At 41.3% G+C, this 15,220-nt stretch overlaps 1 protein-coding gene across 2 annotated transcripts in view; it reads left to right on the forward strand.

Annotated features, from left to right (window-relative positions):
* The window catches only part of GPR158 (G protein-coupled receptor 158), a 332,397-nt gene that overhangs the window by 153,800 nt on the left and 163,377 nt on the right, over positions 1 to 15,220 (forward strand). For both annotated transcript variants that reach the window (XM_069729592.1, XM_069729591.1), the window contains exon 4: positions 5,696 to 5,913. In XM_069729592.1, coding sequence (XP_069585693.1) covers positions 5,696 to 5,913 — 218 coding nt within the window. The remainder of the gene's footprint in view (positions 1 to 5,695; positions 5,914 to 15,220) is intronic.

Here is a 15,220-nt window from a genome sequence, read left to right on the forward strand (position 1 = left end):
AGCTTAGGCTCCTCAAAAACATCCCGATAATCAGACAAAAATACCGGAACCTCAGAAGGAGTAGATGAAGCGATAGAAATCGAAGATGCATCATCATGAACCCCCTGACATCCCCAGCTTAACACAGACATTGTTTTCCAGTCCAGGACTGGGTTATGAGTTTGTAACCATGGCAGACCAAGCACTAAGACATCATGTAAATTATACAGCACCAGGAAGCGAATCACCTCCTGATGAACGGGAGTCATACGCATGGTCACTTGTGTCCAGTACTGAGGTTTATTCATAGCCAAAGGTGTAGAGTCAATTAATTTTAAAGGAATAGGAACTTCCAGAGGTTCCAGACTAAACCCACAGCGATTGGCAAATGACCAATCCATAAGACTCAGGGCAGCGCCTGAATCCACATAGGCATCGACGGAAATGGATGATAATGAACAAATCAGCATCACAGACTGAATGAACTTAGACTGTAAAGTACCAATGGCAACAGACTTATCAACCTTTTTTGTGCGTTTAGAGCATGCTGATATAACATGAGCTGAATCACCACAATAAAAACACAAACCATTTTTCCGCCTATAATTTTGCCGTTCACTTCTGGACTGAATTCTATCACATTGCATTATCTCAGGTACCTGTTCAGAAGACACCGCCAAATGGTGCACAGGTTTGCGCTCCCGTAAACGCCGATCAATCTGAATAGCCATAGTCATGGACTCATTCAGACCTGTAGGCGCCGGGAACCCCACCATAACATCTTTAATGGCCTCAGAAAGACCATCTCTGAATTTTGCAGCCAGAGCGCACTCATTCCACTGAGTAAGGACCGACCATTTCCGAAATTTCTGACAATATATTTCTGCTTCATCTTGCCCCTGAGAAAGAGCCAATAAAGCTTTTTCAGCCTGAATCTCTAGGTTAGGTTCCTCATAGAGCAAACCCAATGCCAGAAAAAACGCATCCACATTGAGCAACGCAGGATCCCCTGGTGCCAATGCAAATGCCCAATTCTGAGGATCACCCCGCAGGAAAGATATAACAATCTTGACCTGCTGAGCAGGGTCTCCAGAGGAGCGAGATTTCAAGGAAAGAAACAACTTACAATTATTCCTAAAATTCAGAAAACTAGATCTATCTCCAGAAAAAAACTCTGGGACAGGAATTCTAGGTTCAGACATAGGCGTATGTACAACAAAATCTTGTATATTTTGAACCTTAGCAGCAAGATTATTCAGGCTGGAAGCCAAACTCTGGACGTCCATGATTAACAGCTAAAGTCAGAGCCATTCAAGGATTAAGAGGAGGAAAAAAGCAATCAAGCTGCAATTGAGGCTAGGCAGCACACACTGAGGAGGAAAGAAAAAAAAAAAAAAATAACCTCAGACTACTTTTCCTCCTACTTCAGCCAAAACGATGACCAATTTTTATTTTTTATGGCCGGCTATACTGTCATGATCCCAATGGCAGGGGATCACAAAAGGACAAGCAGAAAAACAAAAACAAGCTCTAGGGTGATGGAACCTGAGCTGACCGCGATCCTGAACCTACACACACAACTAGCAGTAGCCGGGGAACGTGCCTACGATGATTCCTAGACGTCTCGCACCAGCCAAAGGACTAGCTTCCCCTATAAGAAGAAACACAGACCTCACTTGCCTCCAGAGAAACACCCCACAGAAATAGCAGCCCCCCACATGTAATAACGGTGAAATGAGAGGAAAGCACAAACGTAGAAATGAAAACAGAATCAGCAAAATGAGGCCCGCTAAAGCTAGATAGCAGAGGATACAAAAGTGAACTGCGCGGTCAGCAAAAAACCCTTCAAAAAACCATCCTGAAATTACTTGAACTCATGTGCCAACTCATGGAACATGAGGAGTAATTTCAGCCCACTAAAGCAACCAGCAGCAAGGAGTCACATAACAGCAAGCTGGACTAAGACAAAAAGTAAGCAAAACATAGAACAGGAAAATCAAAACTTAGCTCGTCCAGAAGATAACAGACGCAGGGAGCAAAGGCAAACAGACACGCTGATTACATTGATAGCCGGCGAGGAAATGACAAAACAGCCAGGTTAAATAGGAAACACCCATAACCTGATGGAACAGGTGGACACCAGAGACCGCAGAGAACACAAGTCACCCAGTACCATCAGTAACCACCAGAGGGAGCCCAAAAACAGAACCCACAACAGTTAGGGGGTTGACTTCCCTCGCACCTCCACCAATCATCTAGGTCAAACACTAGGTTCAATGTGTACCAGGCACAGCTCGCTACACTTCATAGTGGCTATGCTTGCTATTGCAGCTCAATGCCCTACCAAGGCAAAATATTCCTTATAAGGGTACCCATTGCACCCATCTCCCTATGCGCTTGCCCTACTAGCCCCTGATTTAAGTGATTGGACCAAGCGACAAAGCATTGATTGTAGGATGGCTCTGCCTTGCGCACATACTGAAGGTGATGTCTCATAACCCAACAATAAAATACACTGCTTTCCATTACTGTAGCTACCATTCGAGACACGGAAGCTTATTGTAGGGCGAGTGATGTAATTATTTTTTTAAATACAGAAGAAGTCATAGTTCATAGCAAACCCCATGCATCAATAGTAACTCCTATAAAACCTGCATTATGTGAACGAGTGCCGGTTTCCCTAATGACAGTTCTTTAATGACCTTACTCAAAGAAGCGAGGCTCGTTCCTCCCATTGTTCTGTGGAGTCTATTAAAGGTTAATGCTAATGGCAGCCCCATACTTATCACTTTTCCCATATTATGGTATTAATTACTAAAGCAGGTCTAGTATTAAGTATTAAGGCACTGATAGCGTAGTAATCCAATTAAAGTATTCAGATTATGAAAATTAATAGATATCATCTAAAAATCAGAGATCACAGCCCAGTAATATACATGGATGAAAACGTATCAGAACGTACCAGCCATACGAGTGGTCCTCTACAAACTCTGTTCATCGCCTCTCTGGGACAAGAGATCTGCCAGAGGAGAATGTTATAGGGGTTGCATATTGTGATTTTTAAGTCACTCACTCGAATAAATGCATGTAATACCTCCTTTGTTCTGCAGAGGCCACTGTAGGAAAAATTTACAGGTCTCCTAAAGGTTTCAGAAGCAGAGATCAGATGATCGATAGGCCGGATTTAATAGAAAAAGGCCTTTAATCCGGCCAGGATGTCATTTTTGTAGGCAGTAAAATGAATGTCTTGAATGTATTTACAATGATGGTCCAGCCATCTTCAGAGGGTGGGGGATAGATGGGGATAGTGAATGGGCTACACACACACACACAAACATAAAATGAGTTTGATTAGTGAACATGGTAGGCCGTTCTGAACAAATGTGTTTTGAGGGAGCGCCTAAAACTATGCAAATTGTGGATGGTCCTAATATCTTGGGGTAGAGCATTCCAGAGGATTGGTGCAGCACGGGAGAAGTCTTGGAGTCAGGAGTGGGAGGTACGATTAGTGCAGAGGTTAGTCAAAAGTCATTTGCAGGGTGTAGCGGTCGGCTAGGCCGATAGATGGAAATGTGGGAGGAGATGTAGGGGGGTGCCGCACTGTGGAGAGCTTTGTGGGTGAGAACAAGTACTTTGAATTGTATCCTGTAATGAATGGGCAGCCAGTGTAATGACTGTCGAAGAGCGGACACGTCCAAGTAACGATTAGCCAGATGGACGACCCTGGCTGCTGCATTAAGGATGGACTGGAGAGGGGAAAGTCAAGTAAGGGGGAGGCCAATTAATAGAGCATTGCAGTAGTCCAGGCGGGAGTGGATCAGGGCGACAGTGAGGGTTTTTGTTGTTTCCATGGTGAGAAAAGGGCGGATTCTAGAGATGTACTTTAGGTGTAAGCGGCACGAGCGGGTAAGAGATTGTATATGGGAGGTGAAGGAGAGATCGGAGTCAAACATAACACCCAGACAGCGCGCCTGCTGCCGGGGTGTTATTATGGTGCCACCCACGGAGAGGGAAATGTCAGATTTAGGGAGGTTAGTAGATGGCGGGAGCAGAAGAAGTACAGTTTGGGAGAGGTTGAATTTCAGATAGAGAGCGGACATGATGTCAGAGACTGCGGACAGACAGTCAGTGGTGTTCTGTAGTACAGCGGGGGTAAGGTCAGGGGATGACGTGTATAGTTGTGTGTCATCAGCATAAAGATGGTACTGAAAGCCAAATCTGCTGATGGTCTGTCCAATTGGGGCCGTGTAGAGGGAGAAGAGAAAGGGGCCAAGGACTGAGCCCTTAGGTACCCCGACAGTGAGAGGAAGAGGAGATGAAGTGGAGCCAGAGAACAGAACACTGAAGGAGCGGTCAGAAAGGTAGAAAGAGAACCAGGAGAGAGCAGTGTCCCTAATGCCTAGTGACTTGAGCCTAGAGAGTAGGAGAGGGTGGTCAACAGTGTCGAAAGCTGCAGAAAGGTCGAGAAGAATGAGCAGAGAGTGGTCACCGTTAACTTTTGCTGGCGGAAGGTCATTGGTCATTTTGATGAGTGCAGTTTCTGTCCAATGTAGGGGGTGGAAACCGGACTGTGAAGGGTCTAGCAGGCAGTGAGTGGAGAGGTAATGGGTAAGGCGGGAGTATATCAGGTGCTCCCAGAGTTTAGAGATGAAGGGGAGATTGGAGACTGGTCTGTAGTTATTTGGGCAGGATGGGTCGAGAGCAGGTTTCTTTAGTAATGGAGTAATGATAGAGTGTTTGAAGCAGGAGGGGAAAATGCCAGAGGAGAGGGAGAGATTAAAGATTGTAGTTAGGTGACTTGTGACGGCTGGAGAGAGAGACTGGAGGAGGTATGAGGGAATGGGGTCGGTGGTGCATGTAGTCGGACGAGAAGAAGAGAGGAACCTGGAGACTTCTTCTTCTGTGATGGGATCGAATGTGGAGAGTGAGCCAGGGAAAATGCAGAGAGGGATGGGAGTCACTGAACTTGGTGATTGGGAGCGGATTTCCTGACGGATATTGTCTATTTTCTCTATAAAGTGGGAGGCCAGGTCATCAGCACAGATGTCTGTGATCGGGTCTTGTGCTTTTGGCCTGAGGAGGGAGTGAAAGGTGTCAAAAAGTTTCTTGGGGTTGTTGGATAGTGAGGAGATCAGGGTGGTGAAGTAGGTCTCTTTGGCGAGGTGAAAGGCAGAGTTATAGGTTCTTAACATACATTTGAAGTGTATGAAGTCTTCTGGTGTGCGTGTTTTCCTCCATAAGCGTTCAGCACACTTAGAGCATCGCTGGAGAAATCGGGATTGCGATGTGAGCCAGGGCTGTTTTATTCTGTGTTTGGAGGTTCTGAGGGTGAGGGGCGCTACTTGGTCAAGGGTGCTTCTAAGTTATTAAAAAATAACTTTTTCAAGTTTTTAACAAATTTGTCCCAGGAGATGTAATATGACATAAGAATGTATTCTAACTGGTTAAAGAATATGGACATCTTTGGAGGCATTTTTTTAAAATTAAATTAATAATAATAATTCGAGTGAGCGTAGAATTAGCAAAGAAAATATGAAAGTTCTGTTACTCTTTATTATGTTGCCCAGATAGGTAGAAACATCATTTTTTTTGTAACATTTATTTGCTTTGGACCAAACCAATGTTTTTTTTTTTTATTTGTTAACCTTTGTAGATGTTTTTAATTATTTAATGTTTTTGCATACTTATTTGCATGAATTACTTTTCATCCCTATAGGGCAGAGTGAAGAGAACCAGTTTTCTAGAGGAGAAATATCTGAAGAGGAATATAAGTGTCTACCCTGCAGGGAAGATTGTTCATACTGTACGGCTGATGCACCCTGCTATGCGCAGGAGGACAAGTATCTGCGGATTGCTGTCATCTCGTTCCAGGCTTTCTGCATGCTGCTAAACTTCATAAGCATGCTTGTGGTCTATCATTTCCGTCGAGCAAAGGTAAACACCTCTACTTGGTCTGATAGCGACAGCCCATGCTGGATATTCATTCCACTAGAAGGGTCATGGATAGGAATATTCTACATGCAACAGTTTTTTTGTACAGTTTTCTAAATGTTTTTGTGGATCTATGTTACTTTATTTTATGGCATTATGTCGCATCGATTGCATTGTGAAACTTATGACACCAAGCAATAAGAGTCAAGTTTCGTGAGAATACCTACACATTCGCATCCTTCTATTCTTGAATTAGTTGGAGTCTTTGCCCACACAAGTTACTTTATCTTTAGTGACCAGTGTCAGGCAGCTGCTGCCAAGGCTAATAATGGCATGCATTAAAAGAGGCATAGACGATCATGACGGGATCATAGTTTGGCCTCTATGCAAGTCACTTTGTTGGCCACACAGAATATGGTGTCCAATTTTAGTCTCCAGTGAATAAGAAGGACGTTACTGAACTAGAGCGGGTGCAGAGAAGAGCAACCAAGATTATTAAGGCACTGCAGAAACAAGATAGGTTATCAAACTTGAGGTTATTTATTTGGAAAAATAAATGCTTTGGGGTGATCTTATTACACTGTACATATTTATGAGGGGACAGTACAGAGATCTTTCTAACGATCTTTGTACACCTAGCTGCATGATGGTGCCAGGGGGAAAGCTCTACATTTAGTGGAAATAAGGTTTAATAATAATCACAAGTGCTGATTCTTTACTGTAAGAGCAGTGAGTCTATGGAACTTTTTTTTACTATAAGAGCTGTGAGACTATGGATGCTTTACTTTAAGAGCAGTGAGACTATGGATTCTTTACTGTAAGAGCAGTGAGATTATGGATTCTTTACCATAAGAGCAGTAAGACTATGGGTTATTTACTGTAAGAGCAGTGAGACTATGGATTCTTTACCGTAAGAGCAGTGAGACTATGGATTATTTACTGTAAGAGCAGTGAGACTATGGATTCTTTACTGTAAGAGCAGTGAGACTATGGATTTTTCACCATAATAGCAGTGAGACTATGGATTATTTACTATAATAGCAGTGAGACTATGGAGTCTTTACTATAAGAGCATTGAGATTATGGATTCTTTACTCTTTGAGCAGTAAGACTATGGATTCTTTACCATAAGAGCAATGAGACTATGGATTCCTTACTGTAAGAGCAGTGAGACTATGGATTAGTTACTATAAGAGCAGTGAGATTATTGATTATTTACTCTAAGAGCAGTGAGACTATGGATTCTTTACCATAAGAGCAGTGAGACTGTGGATTCTTTACTGTAAGAGCAGTGAGATTATGGAACTCTCTGCCACATGATGTTGTAATGGTTAATTCACTACTAAATCCTACAAAGAGCCTGGATACCTTTCTTGAAAAATATAATATTACAGGTTATGGACACTAGATTCTGTGATGAAACTAGTCTGATTGCCGTTTGTGCCATCGAGATGGAATTTTTACCTTATTAGTGTCTGCCCCATTGGGTTCTTGCCTTCCTCTGGATCAACATGTAAGGCTATTCTTGATCTCGATGGACTTAATTCTACCTTCAACCTTAAAACTATGAAAATATAATTTCCTTTAAGGGAAAATGAGAATGGCAGGGTTCCTTGCTCTGGCAGACTTGTTATAACAAAGAATACATATCAGTTTTCTGGTGAAAAACAGTAGGAAATTTTGCAAAAATTGTTTACAGCGTGAATAATGTTATGACTTTCGGCAGTTATACGCCAGTCTTGATCAACTCCAACAACTTTTAGAAAAGTGGGTGGAGATCAGACAAGGAGTTGCATTCGTATCCAAGAATGCCATCATAATTTACTACACAAAAGGTGACAGAAACTATAACAGAAATGCACTCCAGTCCCCAACTGGAAAAATGTGGAGAAAAATGCAGCATTAGCTAGTTCGGATGATACGACCCTTGAATTCAGTAGGTGCATGAACGTGAACCTGTCAGCACGATTTTGTAATGTGAAGACATGGTTGTAATGGCACTTTAATACAGAATATATTGATACCTGTAGTGAAGAAATCCGCTTTGTGGTTCTTCTTCAATCAGAATTTCAAGGTTTTTGTTGTTGCTAATTAGCTATCGGTGCACATGGGCCGGACTGTGCACTTGATCTTCTCCTCCCTGTCTGTGATTCCAGCTCCTCCTCCTGCCTCCCATCTCACAGGCCATTATTGGGATTTCAAAGAGAGGAGGCAGATTATTTACAGACCAGAGGAAAGCGAAGGGGGAATCACAGACAGAGAAGAGAAGACCCAGGGAACAGTCCCACCCCTGTGCACCGAAATATTGTGAGCAGAAAACTACAAATGGTGATTGAAGAAGAACCACAAAGGTATTTCTTCACCAATGATATCAATTTTATCAGTATTTAATCAGCATTACAGCTCCATTACAGTCATGTTTTTACTTTACTTTACAAAATTGTGCTAACAGGTTCTCTTTAAAGAAAAAATATACTGACAACAGGTTCGTCAAATTTTTCCAAAAATGGTAGGTACTCCAATCGTCCTGAAAAAATATGCATAACACTCTTAGGTGTAAAAGAAATGTATCCAACCACTTTATCGCAAACACAACCTTACTAATTACCTTACCATAAAAAAGATGGTAATCGGGAAGTGACCAAAAGTCAATTTAATAACAGATCAATGACAGACACTTCATATGTTTTTAAATAAAAAAAAAAAACAAATGGACCAAGATGTATGCCTCTCACTCATTTGTGGTCAGGCAAACATTCGTTAAAGAACACTGATTCAAGTTGACGGTGTCGCTGTCAGAGGTAACAGAGATGAGTGAAGTGCCATATATTAAATAATGTCTTCTCATTTCTCCCCACTAATACACTTGATGAAGACAAAGGTAACCACTTATGACCTATGCTTGGTAGTACTACTGCCCAGATGGCTGGTGCCAGTGGTCACGATTGTGCTTCTGCTTCTGCTAGTGTCTCTCACAGTGTTAGCCATGGTATGGTATTTCATATTTATGTACCATACTATAAGTTTCAATTCTATAGCTTCTTTTTTTTTGCCAAATTTTTTCAATCCTCTACCTTTAGAAACCTTCCCGGAATCATATATACTACATGATGCCATGACCAACATGCTTTGTGGTGGAGGATGTGCTTTTTTTAGCAGTGTTTACCTTTTGTCTTGTTTTTAATTCGCATTTTACAGCATATATAGCTTTTTTTCAGGTGCAAACAGTTTCAAGAAATTGCTTAAATACTATGCATCGCAAGCTACAGCGAAACCTTAATAGAACTTGCTACTTTGAAATAAAAGTGAGAAAAATCAATTATAGAGCTATGAAAAACTATTTTGAATGTAGAATACTGAGTAGTGGATTGGGTTGGAACTTGGGAGTGTAGAGGTTGCCATTTCTACTGGTCACAAAGCCTCCGTGTATCATAAAATCACCAATATTAGGTGTAGGTCCTTTAGCAAATTTACATTGTGGTTCAATATCAAGACGTTATGCCTCTAAGGAGAAATCTTTGAAAAATGCAAACCTTACTGAAGAACCTTATGTTTGATACCAATTTCCAATTACCAAACTGCCATGAAGAATATGATATAATGTTTTCCAAATAAATCCACCTACTGATATCAGACTGACAGATTAATGCTCATTATATTTAAGCATCCCTTTACCTGGGGATATCAGCCAAAAGTCACGTAGCCTTTTATACGCTACTTAATATGAAATCTCTTGCATTTAATAACGTTGCGATTCTGCATTCAGACTTTAAGCCTGGTTTCATTTATAATGTATCCCTAATATTACTTTGAGGCATCTGTTGAGTTCACTCTTTGTTAATTTAGGCAAAGAATTCAATCCACATTATATGAGATTTTATCCATTATGTAAATGTTATAGACTTTTAATGGCCTTCCCAAGCAGACAAAATCATTACGAGGAACATAGGACGTGAATGAAACCAAGGAGCATTTCCCACAGCAGAAGACGGCCAGATTGTTTTCATCCAAGCGAAATGCTCTTGCATTGGAATCACCCATATTCTCTCCTTCTTCCCAGATTAAAATGACATGAACAGTATCTATCGGGTCCATCAGAGGATTCTCTGGTGAGCTCAGTTCTCTCACAATTGACACAATTGATCCTGCAGAACACAACTGCTTTGGAGCCAATCGCTGACAAATAATCATTTGTCCTTACTTTTAATATTATGTTTTTATTCTGCATGTTGTTCATTTTGTGTTGTTCAATTTGTTTTGCATAATAAAGTTGACATTTCATTCATTATTGTGGGTGATCTTTACCGATCAGTACACACTACTTTCTTCTTTTGTTTTGTTCCCAATGATCTCATAGAGTGTGTGGTTAATGATCCCCAGTTCATTTGTTGTGCCCTCAAATCTTTTTCATACAACTAGGTAGTGACCACCACTGTACAAAGTATGATAATCCGTAAGATGTCATAGTTGGAAGGCATTATTGTAGAAAACCACATGTCAATGCAAAATGACATTAGCCCACTCTCCGATGCTGCATCAGTGTGGGAAATGGTGTTGGGCAAGTTTTTTTTTTTTTTTAGCAAATCTCAAAATGTTCAAATTCACTTGAAACCACGAATTTCAGGAAATTCAACTTACACTTGATCCTCTGTGGATTTATCCGCTCATCTTTACAATTCCTGTTTCATATTACGCATTTCCCCATCTGTATACAACACTTCCACTATTCACGTTTCTTGGCATAATCCAGAATATATTTACGCTTTCCTTGTCTCTATATTATTTTATCGTGCCAAACCTCCATGAGTCATGAATGCTCCTCATTGATAAAAACACCAGATTTCTGACATTTCTGGGGTAACTCTTTGCTGGTGAATAAAAGCCGCCCTTTCCTATGAATCCTTAGACGTTGCCTTCTATTTCTAGTTCCATATCGAACTGTTCTTTACAAACTGTGCTCTAAACCTACGCTCTAAACCTTATTCCCACCTCCCACCTTGTCCTGGTCAAGCCATGCTCTATTATGACTGCACGGTGCCCCACCATTCCCAAGAAGTCTTATAAGCTAATTATGTTAATTCTTTAAGTTCTTGCACGTTCTTAGGTCATCCACTTCCAGCTTTCATGATTACTGATCATCGGGTATTAGCTTCTTCACAATGCGATGTTTGTAGATATTAATTGTTACCTAGAAATACATTTACAAGTCACCTAACCCTATTCAAGTCCCTGCTTCACTTTACTGAACACAGTTGGACCCAGCACCTTGTTTTTTATACCTCGTTTAATATATAGCTGTTAGTCATCTGGTATGGCACAATGAGCTGATTCTATTCAAAAAGACTGCTCTGACCTTCTGTTCTGTGGAATATGTCAAAGAGCCACAGTAGTGTGAACACTTTGAATTAAAGGAAGGCAATTAAGAAAAATGGCTGGCGTCTTTTGACATTATCTCAGGTTGAGTAATTGTTCACACTACTCTTACCATTGTAATTTCTGCCTATATCTGATGATTTGTGCATACATCATTTCCTCCGTTGTAAGGTTGCACACCTTTTTTAACCTTTTTGTGTAAATTATGCATGCAGTGACTTTTGTCTCCATTTCATTTTGCCTGTGTGTAGTAATTGCTTAACTCCGAGGTGTTCCAATTCTACAGCAGGGCATAATTAACATTGAAAAATGCATATATACAAGACATTAGGAAAACGTATCTCCACTCTCCACCTAAAATACTGAAGTGCTTATTCCTGGATTATAAGCACAATTTTTTATGATGGCCTTAAAACTTAATACAGTCCTCCAAAAACTGAAAGGAAAACTTAAATCAAACATCGGATTTCAATGAACAAAAGATTCAAGTTCAAAATGCTTAATGATTGAAATTGTGTAATTCGATGACAAAATATGGTTATTGGAAAATATGGTCTACGGTCAATGGATACTAAGGTGATCAAGCACCTGGGGGCTGTATTCTAAATCATCCTTCAAATCTAATTAAAAAAAAATTAAATCACTGCCGGATTCAATTTGCATAAATTTCATCACGTCAACGCACAATGTGACTTTGTAGTGTGTACGGCCCACAGTTTGCACGTGTCTCTATTCAATCCTGAAAACATTTAGGCATGTTTTTGATGATATGGTGTATGATGTCCTTGGTGGTCTCCTGCCAGAGCTGCAGCCGGCATCAGTGATCTTGGACAATGTGTGGAGCTACTTGATTCATAATGTCCAAAAGGTTCTCGATTGGTTTCAGGCCTGAGGAAAATGAGGATCAGTTGGTGCCATCAATGCCTTCATCATTCAGAAACTCCATACACAAAATGGCCGCATGAGGTGGGCATTGTCCTACACCAGGGGAACCCAAAGTGCACTATACCAGCATAAGATTTGACCTTGACTCTGAGAATTTCATCCTGGTAACTAACAGCTAAGAGTGTACCTTAAGTATCATGTGGATGTTTATGTGACCTCTGAGGATATGCCATCCCCACCACCACTTACCTACCACCAATCCAGCCGTATTGCATAAAGTGCAGACAGCATTATGTTCAAAATGGCATCTGGAGACTCTTTCATGTCTGTCATATGTGCTCTTTGGGAACCTGCTCTCAACTGTGAAAAGAATTGGGCATCAATAGCAGACCAGCCAATTCTGTTTTCTACTGAATGTCAATCAACCTACATAGCTACATGGTGCTGGGAGGTAAGTACAGTTCCCATTACATGATTTTGGACCCTCATACCCTTCACATAGACTCTGTTTCTAACAGTTTGGTCAGAAACATGCACACCAAAACCTGATGAAGGTCGTTCTCGAAGCAGTAGGCAGTGCTCCTCCTGTTTCTCTTTGCACAACAGAGAAGATATTGGTCATGCTGCTGGGTTAATGCCCTTCTATGGCCCTGTCCAGCTCTCCTGGTGATGTTACCCCTGTCCTGGTATCTATACCAATTTTTGAGACTATATTGGGAGACTAAGCAAATCTTCTTGTGATGACATGTATGGATCTGCCATCCTGGAGGAGCTGGGCTACTTGTGGAACCTAATTGGGCTGCAGGTACCACCTCATGCTACCAATAGTGACATGGACATTGGTAAAATGCAAAACTAGAGAAGAATAAGTCTGGAAGGAGATTTTCCACATCTAATGCAAATCTATGTGGAAACTCTGCATGTAAAACTCAACGTACCCACAAGAGAATTTGACATGCTGCGGATTTGAAACACGCACCACAGTTCACCTTATGATAAATTTAAAAAAAGCATAATAGGCATGAGATAACTATAAATCACATCCACTTTGCTGGAACTATAAGGGTATGTTTCCATGGTCAGGAACCGGCAGCGCTGTGGACGCAGCACATGTCCGCTGTGTCCAAAGCGCTGCCGGCTTTTGAGCGCAGGTGATTCCACATGTGTTCACTGAGCCTTGCAAAATCACCATGCCCAATACATTGGATGGTAAATGTATATTGCAGAGATGGAGCATCTTTGCAAGATAAATTGACATGTTGCGGTCTCGAAAGACACGCCTTATGTCCGTCTCCGCAGGGAAGCCGGCGGCGTCCGTGCACGCATAGTGGAGATGGAATTTCTTCAAATCCCATCCACTATGCTGTAGCATCTGACTGCTGTGGGTTTGACGCTGCGGATGAACGCAGCGTCAAAACCCACAGCGTTTACTGACTATGGAAACATACCCTAAGACATTGAGTTTTTGACGCAGTGATAATACACAGTCAGAAACTCACAAAAACTCATCACGTGCACACAGCCTTAGATGTCAACCAATTTTTTTAATTCACCCCTATTTTTGGGTATAAAAGCACTTAAAAGCTAAGATACGTATACATAATGGGGGAGGGGGCAATGGTTCAAGGGGCCTTCACTTTACTCTTTATAACTAGACAGATTTGTCATTTATATATTAAATACTCTCAAACAATATCTGCAGAAAATATACTGGTGACTAGAGATGGGCTGACACCTGCATGTTCAGGTCTGGGAGGTTCAGAAAAACAGTTAAAGAAAAGTTTGGGTTCGGGTACCAGAACAGAGCCTGAACCCCATTCACTTAAATGGGGGGCCTGAATATCCAGTATTTTCATGATGTCATGTGCTTGACAGTGGGGCAAACACAGCCTCTGATAAAATCATAATCGCTAGTCAAAAAGTCAAAAAGTCACGGTTACCAAGCTGTGAATTGACAGCGTAAGCCTGCAGCTGCGATTGGAGGTAAAAAGTTTACCTTTCTGTCTCTGGCGTCGGTTGATGGGACTACTACTTCCATCAGTCTACACCTGCTGCTGCTAATAATAGCGAGAGCATGTGGCTGATGGGAGTAAAAAACAATAAAAAACAACCATATCCCTCACCTGTCCGTCATTCTGCCGCTGTTCTGAGATCACCACTAGCATCGTGAGAAAACATTTCATGGTGCAGCAGTGAGTTCACCGCAGTTCACTGGGATAAGTTTCTCATTTTTCTCCGTGAACTCTTTGAGCTCAGCGCTGCACTGTGAAACTATTTCTCATTGTACTAGTGAGGATCTCACCGAGATCCTGGATGGTCTCATGTGGCACCTTCCACATGAAACAGTTGAAAACTGTTTATCCCCAGACATGAATTATGGCGTGGGACAGAACAATGGACAGATCAGATATATAGTTTTTTTTTTTTTAAATTTATTTATTTATAGGAGACCATGGCTTCACTGGAACAGGCATCAGGTGAGTATAAATGTGTTTCTTATTCTAAATAAAAAAGTAAAAGTGTGTTTTTTAATTTCAAATTTATTTATTTCAAATAAAAACTTTATTCTGACTGTGTCTTTATTTAAAAAAGAACTATAGAATTTGGAATGGATAGGTGTCTTATAGATGTCTCACCATTACTAACCTATGGGCTTGATGTCGTCAGACAATACAAAGGTGACATCAACCCCACAAATAGGAACCCCACTTGCCACCACCACAGGCCAAGTGGGAATAGCCGTGCAAAGTGCCAGAATTGTAGCTTCTAATAGATGCGCCTTTGCTGGGCAGCTGCGGGCTGCTATTTTTAGACTGGGGGGGCAAAATCCATGATTCTTTACCAGCCTGAGAATACCAGCCCACAGCTGTCTGCTTTAGTTTGGCTGGTTGTAAATATTTATTTATATAATTAAAAAACAACTGTATGGGGACCCCTCTATTCTTGATAACAAGCCTTGCTAACTCTGAAAGCTGAGCGTTGCAGCCTGCAGCTATCAGTTTTGTCTGACTGGTTATGAAAAATGCAGGGAAACCCACAGCATTTTTTAAAA

This window comes from Ranitomeya imitator, chromosome 6 (assembly GCF_032444005.1).
Source record: "Ranitomeya imitator isolate aRanImi1 chromosome 6, aRanImi1.pri, whole genome shotgun sequence".
Classification (NCBI taxonomy): Eukaryota; Metazoa; Chordata; class Amphibia; order Anura; family Dendrobatidae; genus Ranitomeya; species Ranitomeya imitator.